Source organism: Zingiber officinale, chromosome 2B (assembly GCF_018446385.1).
Source record: "Zingiber officinale cultivar Zhangliang chromosome 2B, Zo_v1.1, whole genome shotgun sequence".
Classification (NCBI taxonomy): domain Eukaryota; kingdom Viridiplantae; phylum Streptophyta; class Magnoliopsida; order Zingiberales; family Zingiberaceae; genus Zingiber; species Zingiber officinale.
In genome coordinates, this window is record NC_055989.1 from 22117157 (window position 1) to 22127393 (window position 10237).

Genomic DNA, 10237 nt, shown 5'->3' on the forward strand with positions numbered 1-10237 from the left:
GCCAATAAACTTGTGTAAAGAGACCAACCAACATGCTCAAGTCAACCAAATTGACAAGTCCATTTAACTGGACCAAACCAACTTACGTAACAGGTCAATCCGCCCAATCAGCTTGTGCAACTCAAGTAGAATAAAAAAACAAAAGAGCACTCCTTTCATTTTTATCCAACTTAGTAAAGCATCAATTAGATTAACCCAAGTAATTAACAACAATAAATGTAACCAGTGATAGAATCTAACAGTTCAAGACAAGGTTGAGTTGATTAGCACAAGACAGAGTTACTACCGTAGAATCTAACTAATTTTAAAAATAAAATAAATGCACATTAAAATTTCTCTGTAATCATATAAAACACAAATAAGAATAGATTTCAAAAAACAGGAATATGTAACTGTCTGTTGTAGCATTGTCTACATTGAAAAATGAATTGCTCATAGAAAAAATAATAAATAAATTATGCACTTCTATCAAAATGAAGCAAAAAGAATCGTATGTGGATCTATTCATCTGTCAGTGCCAAAATAGCGATCGCCAAACTCGCCTAACCCTGGAATAACTCGATAATCTTCGTTTAGAGAAGCATCAATCTCAGAGGTGACGATCTTCAACGAAGGAAATCGTTTGCAGATGCAGTGAATTCCCTCAGGTGCCTGCATAGACAGAATCCATTAAGATCAAAATCTAACCCTGCAAGAACACAAAATGAAGTTCTCACCGATATCAGGTTGAGGAAAATTATTTGTTTCTCGGGAACTCCTTTCTGTATGAGGAGTTCTATGGCTTGGCTTGCTGAATTACCTGAGAATTTAAGTTGCATCAGGGACAAATAAACGGTCTGAGAGATTGAACAGTCAAACCCCAGAAAGAGGAGCAAATGTGTTAATTATACTTCCTAAATACTAGTCAATGGTAATCACATTCCTAATAATTCCTCGAACAAAATACATCGTTCAAGTTCAGTCATTTTTGGTTTTTCTAGAGCGAAGGTGAGGTGTACAAGAACACACTATACCGACCTGTAGCAAGAACAGGATCTAAAAGTAGCACATGACGGTCATGAATGTCCTTTGGAAGCTTCTCATATATGAGCTGAAAGAAAAAGAACCAAATAAGACGCACAAGCTAACATATCAACACATCCTACAACATTAACAGAAATACATATACGTTTAAGTAAAGCCAAGTAGAGTAAGGATCAAATCTCAGAATTCCTACCTGTTTTCCATTGTCTCCATCACGATGGATGAGAATTTTACCAATCTTTACTCCTTTGCAACATGCCCGCAGTGCATTCTCCATGCTTTCACCACTGCAACCAACGAAGAAAGTTGAAGCTCAATACACAGAGGTGTTCATTCTGAATATCATATTTGTCAAAACTACACCCTGCACTTCCTTAAATTTCGGCTTATATAAGAACAATTATGATTCAGGCAAAAGGAGCCAAAACAATTAGGTAGGTAAGGCATGAACAAGAGATGCTCTGTCAGCCATAATGATAATGGATGACAAACTGACATGGGAACATGAAAAACTGATTATTAAAAAGATTGGTCTTTTGGTAATTAAATTAAGAAATGCTAGTCCTTTGCTGAAGTAATGCAAGTAATATGCATTCTTAAAAAATAAGCAATACCTGAATCAAGTCTCACCTTCGCACAATAGACACTCCACAAAGTTTCTTGCTGAAGTTAACTCCTGTGTACACGGATCCTAGCCCAAAAAACAAAAAGACCAAAATTGAGAGTTCAAACAAATTTTAAATCAAGAACAAAATAGCCATCCAAAATTTCAACTCTGGATTTGTCAATGTGCTGTTTGCATAACTACATACATGTGCCATTTTACATATCTTGCAGATTTATCAATACGAAAGAATCCTAACCCTTCAACTAAACCCCTCATAGGTTATCATCATAGTTTTATAGTTGATCTAAACCATAAGGCATGATCTAGGATTTCCTATACCCAGTGACAAAGCTATCATCATCAGCCAGTAACAGATGTAGGACCCCAGACATAGAAAGTTCAAGATAAGCCCAACTAAACTGCATAATATATAGCTGATTTTCATGTATCAACATATCTTGAAACTTTTTAGTTTAATCTGCAGCCCAACTTAATGCATGTTTTAACCTATTCATGCAATCAAGATGTTGATAACTAAGACGCCATTACTACTATACATTTGTAAGGACCACCTTTAGCAATCTGAACATTCTCCAATTATCTGCCACTGCAGAGTAACTTGCAGCTGCAAACCAAGAACAAGAAACCTCTCTGGCCAAGGATGAGGTATGGACTGATGAAACATAAGGGTCTTTGATACACTAATAAATTTTGTACAACCAAAAGAGGTTTCCCCATTTGGATTCATTGTAGCAATCAACAGCATTCAATCCAAAATTTTGTTAAATACAATTAGGATAAAAAATAAATAAAGAAAGAAACATGAGGTGAAGCGCACAGTAGCAAGATGAAAACAAATATGAACAACATATGGAAAAATAATATAGGAGTGGATAAAATGTAAGTCTTCTAAACTCAAATATAGGAATATGCTGCTTCATCCTATAAATGAAACCTTCTAAGTTCCTATGAGTTAATGAAACCGTATCCATTTTACTACAAATCCCCTTTTTAGGCATCTTGTTATGCTGCATATCAGGCGGCATTGATTTAATCTAATGATTCTATCCCACTAGGACTGAACTCAATTTTCATTGGCAAATAACATATTATTTTTATTCAACACAAGCAACATATACAAGACAACAAGGCACCTGTTGGTGTGATCACTTGCTTCTCAGTAAATGGCAAATGACCAAGACCATGCTCGACAACCTGGAATACTATTTTGTGTCAGAACAAAGAGAAGTTATTACTGTTAATTTAGAAAAAATTGTCATTACAGCTCTGATGATCCATAGCTATAAAGGTGTTTCTATGTCCCTAACAAGATACCAGTCTTATTAGCCGATCTGAGTAGAAGACAAAATCAGGTGTTTCTATGTCCTTATCACGAATAAGTGTATGCATTCCTCGTATCTGTTGACATGAGTATTGAAAACACTGGGCGATCAATTTTCTTAAACATAGCAGGATGTAAAATGGAGTGCATTTAGCTTATATAAAATTTATGCAATCTTTGAGAGTGTCACCTGGAATGTTGACTGAATAACAAATACTTTAGAATAGATTTTGCACAAATCATGTAGACCAAGCTTTGTTCGGATGTGCTGTACAATGAGATCTATTGCAACAGCATTATCACCTCCACGTGGTATAATGACATCAGCATATTTCTTTGATGGTAGAACAAAATCATCAAACGAAGGCTTAACAAACTTCCGGTACTGCAAACCAATGAGCATATGCAAATATTGCATTATATTAGATCATAAGCTGATTAATAAAGCAAAGTCTGCATCATTTTAAGCCAGAGTAGAAAAGGCTCACAATAGCACTAAAACCATGAACAAATACACATAATTAAATATTTTGATTTTGCAGGTTCCGGTTCTAGTAGTAAAGCTCCGAGAGTTTATTACCTCGAGATAATGGTTTTGATGGACACAATAAACATATTCCAATTGTCAGATTTCAATTCAAGTTTGTATTTCAAGCTTAGATTGCAAACTATGAAAATGAAATAAGAAATCGTGCAATATGGCAATATGAAGTTACAAATATTTTAATAACATTCATCAATGATTATAATTATTAATTTAATAAGAAATGAGTGAAAGTCAAGAACTATGTTATAGTACTACTTTGATTTCATTTATGTGGTGCCAACTGTTGCTATCATAACCAAGTGCAAATTTAGTAACCATGCCTCTTTCCCTAAAATTGATACCAAACACATCAAGTTATTAATCACTTCTGTTTCAGAAATTAAGTCATATGTAATATTATTCCTCATGTCTATTTTATATGAATTTTGAACTTGTAAAAAAATTGTGCTAAATTCTAAGTTCCAAAATTATCATTAATTTTTCAAACGATTAAGAAAATTAATACTTTCAGGTATTCACACAAATGATGTCTTAGAAGATTTTTAAATTATAAATTAATGACCAAATCTTTTACTAGAAAAAATATTCTACTGATTAAGATATATCATCAGAATAATTTTTTCCAATAACAACAACATATTAGTTTATAGAAATGCTTACAGAATATTTGATTTAATATAAAACTTAAAGTAACCCAAAGATAACTTAAAAATTAATTCAAATAAAATAAAATTCACATAATCAAAGTTGAATATAACCTAATTTCAATACTATATTATTAATTCTTAGCACTTTTGCACTTGTAGGTAATTTTATATCATACTACTACATATTTGCAATCAGGGGGAATGATTTTTTTTTACTGAAATAGTAGTGTTACAGATATTTTAAATAACATAAGAGTTTAAAAGGATGATCTAATCAAGAAAAACAGTCATATTTCTTCATCTGAAACTATGTTAATGTTTTAACAAGGAACCAAGAAAAAATGCAGATAGCTTTACTTAACTCTTGATATAGGAAGGGAAAAAAAAAAAGAATATTCTTCAGAACTATTTGCAATATTCAAAACTATATTAAAATAAGCTCATAGACACAAGTTAAAATCTTTAAAGTTTTCAGAGCAAAATTAACCTGATAGCAAAGACCTCACACAAGGTTAGCTGAAATAAGCATAGAAACTCACTGTCTAGAGTGATATTTTGAATTCCACATGTAATTAACAGAAACTATTATCACAATTTAATACTAGTTGAGTAGAGCGGGATGCCCATGACGGGTACGTGTGGAGTAGTACTAGTATCTCACCATCATGAATTATGTGAAACAACATAAAGTAGAAATATCTCACCAGAATATTAAGTATTCTATTTAGCATAAACAAAAACAATATCCAACAAACAATGAATTTGAACATCTGATCCTTGAAAAAGACAGCCAACCCCTTGAATCACTGTGTTTGGCTAGTCATATACTGGTAAAAATCAGACATAAATATTTCAGTGTACTGCAGTGTTTGAGATATTTATACTGAACCCGTCAGATATATGATGCTACAGGAAAAAGCTCACAACAGCTGTATTAAACCTCACAAATGCTATTACAATATGGAAAATATGGGTGTCACAATAAGAAGTAACCAAATAAAATGTATATTCCTCGGTAAAAGAAAGTAAATCACATATAATAAGAAGAACCTGCTCAAGAACTGAGTTCACATCTCTGCCTCTCTCAACAGTATCACGCCTTATTCTTCTAGCAAGCCTTGTATCAGCATCTAATTGTGGCATTGAGGATGTGAGAGAGAAAACTTAGATGTCAAAATAAAATAATCGCAGTTAAGTTACACATCCACATCAAAGTTCTCCTATTTTTTTGGACATTGATATTCATTGAACTATAAGCACTAGACATTAAAGTAACAATAAACTCTACAGTTAGTGCCTTTCAACAACTCCACATAACAACTAATAACAGAGGATCTCCAATCCTGAAAAGCTAGGACCTTAGTTCAAGGTATACAAAGATTTCTGCAAAAATTCTTCTAGGCACAACAGGAAAGATATAGATCCTTGTGCCTGCCGAATAAGACTGCTTAGCCCAATAGTGTCTACTGACTAGTTAGGCTAGCCAAGGAGAATTACATGTAGACTTGTCTGGATATTCTTCCAAAGCTTCTAGGACTCTCATAAAGAATTCTCTACAAAAAAGAGGGGTTAACAGTGTGTAAATCCTTTCTGTAGCTGTCTAGCATTAAAAAAATTTGAGAAGTTCAAAGTCAAACTAAAGATGTCTGATTGTTTAAAACCACTATAAATACAAACGAAAGGTTATAAGTTGAAGATAACTGTTTTATTAGAATATCTAGGAATTGCCTTTGATCCTAAATTTCTGCTTCCTTCTCTCTTAAATGCAAGAATACTACACTCATCTATGATGAACAAGTCTCTCATAAATGCAAGAATACTACACTCATCCATGATCAAAAAGTTACATAGATTAAGACACCTCAACTTCTAATAAACATATTCCCAATGGGTAAGCATAGTTATTGTATACGCTTTCAATTCTACTAAGAAGCAGCACAAAAGATAAAATAAAATAAAACTTTCAATAAGAAGGGGATAAAGGTAATTTGTACCAGAAGGATCCATGAATTAAGGCTCAAGACTTTTAAAGAATTAAATAAAGCTTTTAATTGTTGCAGATCCATAACAACAAATTTAAAAATCAGAAAACTGAAAGTTCTTATATTTGGCAGCAACCGTCATGCATAAATGAAATATGAAAAAAAAACAAACAATATACCTGTGTCAACAAATATCTTCATGTCCATCATGTCACGGACTTGAGAATCATGAAAAACAAGGATACCCTCCAAAATAATGACATCTGATGCATTTACCTAGGAAACAATGATCAAGCCTGAATATGCCAGATATTTCTAGCCAATGAACATATAGAAACAATAGATGTTAAAATTAACAAATAGCTATTAAATCATTACACAGTCATTTAAATGATAATATGCTAAGAGTTTGAGTTGGAATTTATGCATAATCTTGAAATATATTTACAGAAAAAGCACGATAAAGGAGTTAGATTGATGCCAAAGTTTCAAGTCAAATTAAACCAAATAATAATTCAGGTTTCAAGCACATAAGGAATACACATTTTGGGCTTGGAAAGGTTTACAAAAGTGGAAGGAAGTGGTAGGAGTCAATCCATCATATAACACATCTAGTATATGGGCAATTAGAATTATTTATGATGGTAAAGCAACATAGAATTTTGAACACTTTATTTAGGAACAAGCCTAATACCTGTGTAGCAACAACTATCATTCTAATGTAATATGTAGGTACCTTCCTGAAGTCTTCAGAGCAACGCCGGTGGTTCTTAAAATCATAAATGGGAACATTAACAGAATAGCCACTCTTTAGTTTTTTCATGCACTCTAGAAGTTTTTCAGTATCAAAGGCATCTAAACAGAATCACATAAAAAGGTATTAGAACCCACTCTGAAGAAATTGTAAATTGCAGTAAGTAGAAACAATACCTATGCTTAGTGCTATCTGTAAAGTTCAATGCAATTAATAAGTGATGAGTAACACAGGATAATAGAATGATTACCAGGATGATCAAAATTGTAGTCCTGGGCATGCTTAGATTCTTCAGCAGTTAGCCCGCGATAAAATGAATCCTGTCAGAAGCATATTAGCTGATAAGGAAGGCAATGATTAAAATCTATAAGTTCAGAAATACATTGCCAGAACATGTATCTTATAATACATGAGGATCAGGGCCGGCCCTGAGGCATGTCACCGGGGGCGATGACCAAGGGCCCCCGATTTTTAAGGGCCCCCAAATTTGACATGCATATATAATATATATTATATATACTTAGATTGTTTTAATAAAAACCTAAAAAATATATCTGATTGGATTATTTTAATAAAGGTCCAAAAATATATATATTGTTGAATTTTTTAATAAAGGCCCACAAAATATATTTTCTATTAAAATTTAAGAAAAAATCTAAAAAAGAAAAGAAAGAAAAAATGAAGGAAGGTAAACTATCATTTTTCTCTTTCCAATATTTTATTTTTTGTACAATTCTTTCTTCATTAATTTGTTTACAGGAGTCATAAGACTCTAAAGAGTAAAGTATGAATCTTGAACGCTAATTTTCTACTTTTTTTCTCCTTTGAATCTCTTATAATTAAATTAGAAAAGTTTATTAATTTTAGTTTCATCAACATCATCATTCATCAATATATAAACTTACAACGTAAATTACCTACTTATCTATATTTTTTCTTATTGTCAATATTCAATATTAATTTTTAATATTGTATTGGAGTCAATATTTTATGATTTTTCTTACAGATTTGAAAGAGTTTAAATAAATCATCCTAATTTTAATCATCATATAATAAGTTATATCGATTGCTTCAAGCACAAATCAGACTTTATTATTCTTTGACTATTATTTTCACTGCTTGTGTTTATTTCAATGTTAGCTTTGTTGCTGATTTTGTGTGTTTTATTTTTACACTAGAAATTTGTAATACAAACATGTTTCTAAAAAAATATCAATCTTGGAATTAGAAAAGAAACAAAAGAAAAAGAGTGGAACAGATTATTAAAACTCACAAAGGTGTTCTTCGTAAATTTTTTAAAGCTAACTCTTCAATTGAAAATTCGGTTGATGAATTGCAAGAAAAAAGTCAAGAAGAATTAAATAATCATATAATAAATGAGCATCAATCGAGTAATCAAGAAGAATTAAATAATTATGCAATCAATGAGCGAGAAGAATTGAGAGAAAATGATGATCATAATCATGCAACGAATGAGCAGAAAGAATTGAGAGAAAATGATGATAATGATTTGAATGTAAATAGCTTGACAATTTTATGTATCAAAAATGAGGTGTTAGAAAAACTATGGTGTTGCACTTTTTGAAGAAGAAATAAATTTTGTATGGAGTTTATCATATTTTAAATGAATATATTGATTTTTAAGTTTTTTCTATTAAACTATATTCAAATTGTATGTTAGTAAAATCTTTTTTATAGAGGTCACTTTTCTCTTTTCGCCCAAGGGCCCCCAAAAGTCAAGGCCGGCCCTGATGAGGATCCATGGTGCACAAGAGACAAATTTGATTTTCAGCATAACAAAGTTCATACAAACTCAAAGAAAGAAAATGTGAAAGATGTGTTCACACTAGATTGCAATACAACCTCGCACATTATCTAATAATTAATTCACTGTACGTATAAGAAAATTTGTGTACAGCACAAATGCTGGGTCAGTTTTAGTAGCATCTTCTAGCCTAGAGAAATCTCTTAACAATTTGTTTTAGTGTGAAACCATATATTGTAGACCGCTGAAACATGGAAATTCATCTGGGAATTGAAATTTTTGTTCTTTTTGGAGTAAAATTTGTCAGGAAATGGATAGCGCAAGTTCCATTAAACACTTTCAGAATCAAATCATTTTGTCATTGCGGTTCTCAAGACGCCGTTTCAGGAATGCCACGTATTTTCATATAATGCAACTTCAGAAGAATTCCTTTCTCATCTCTCTCTCCAGACGCCCACAAAAGAATGAACCAACGTGAGAAAGAAAGAGCATTCTTTGGATTTCACCGAAGAAGAAACATAAATCGAAAAAAAGAGGCAAACGATCATCTTATTTACCTGATTCACTAGAACAACACGATGATCGCGAAGCTGCAGTATGATCATCTCGCAGACCGTGGTTTTCCCCGAAGCCGTACCTCCGCAAACCCCTACACAAAGAGGCGAACTCCAAACGATTCATCGAAGAAGGATTTCAGCGATCTATCTAACACCCGACTTGTATTAGCATTTGCGTCCGTTACCGATGACAAAGGGCTGCCTCGGGGAAGCTGCATCCGCGTCGTCGGTTGGCGCGAAGGCAGAATACCCGGTAGATCGGAGGAGGGATCCCTTGACGGACGAAGGCGATGAAGGGGCGGACGAAGACAGGAGGAGAGAGTCGAGGCGGAGGCCGCTGAAGTGAACGCTGGAGGCCACCTCCATCACCTCTCCCATCTCCTTCTCCTTCTCCTTCTCCTTCTCCGGCATCACGCTGTTTCTTTCCTTTTTCTCAATTCCCCTCTTCCATTTATTTCGACTGACCCATATTTATAGGCGTGAAGAGAAAAGGCGTGATTGGTCGGTGTAAAATCGTGGAAAACGGTCACTTCCCTAAATCCTAAATGTACTAATTTGCTGATTTCCACGTGATGTTCGATGCCTTACCTCGTGACAATAAATATCTCAGCTTTTTTTTTCCTCCCTTTTTACATTATTAATTATTTAACGATTTGAATCTTCCAAATGCATTCCTACTCGGCGTAGTTTTCTCTTTTTTTAATTCAAAGGGTTGACGGTCTATACCGAAGATTAACATTCAAAAAACATTCGAAAATTTCCCTGGGTGGGCCTAACCATTCATACTACGGAGAATACTCTGAATGAGCAAAAGACGCTTAGATTTTATTCTTTTCGATAGACCCACCTTATTTTCATTTTGCCCCTTCAATCAACAACCTCTTTCATTTGTATTTGGTAAGGTATCCGAGCATTTAACCATTAATAAAAAGGGCAACGTTTCATTAGTTCGGAAAAATATATATTTTTTCTCTCTCCTTGGGAAAAACAAATATCTTAATCTGTCCAAAGCA

General features: G+C 33.3%; 1 protein-coding gene across 1 annotated transcript; it reads right to left on the reverse strand.

Moving 5' to 3' along the window:
• Positions 1-320: 320 nt before the first annotated feature.
• Positions 321-9668, reverse strand: LOC122045484 (uridine kinase-like protein 1, chloroplastic). The gene is made up of 14 exons (XM_042605718.1): positions 9410-9668; positions 9225-9316; positions 7153-7222; positions 6885-7003; positions 6328-6424; positions 5217-5296; positions 3163-3357; positions 2966-3049; positions 2785-2845; positions 1654-1714; positions 1217-1310; positions 1018-1090; positions 717-799; positions 321-651 (listed from the first exon to the last, which is right to left on the reverse strand). The coding sequence occupies exons 1-14, from the start codon at positions 9633-9635 to the stop codon at positions 505-507; spliced, it is 1482 nt and encodes a 493-aa protein (XP_042461652.1). The 5' UTR covers positions 9636-9668; the 3' UTR covers positions 321-504.
• Positions 9669-10237: the final 569 nt, after the last annotated feature.

What these genes read in the sequence shown, in the direction of transcription:
- LOC122045484 (XM_042605718.1), bottom strand. Translation starts at nt 9,635, where the DNA reads ATGCCGGAGAAGGAGAAGGAGAAGGAGAAGGAGATGGGAGAGGTGATG. An exon ending in GAGGCAGCCCTTTGTCATCG is followed by an intron (nt 9,317 to 9,409) that starts GTAACGGACGCA and finishes CTCTTTGTGTAG; the next exon opens with GGGTTTGCGGAGGTACGGCT. An exon ending in AGATCCTGTTCTTGCTACAG is followed by an intron (nt 800 to 1,017) that starts GTCGGTATAGTG and finishes TTAAATTCTCAG; the next exon opens with GTAATTCAGCAAGCCAAGCC.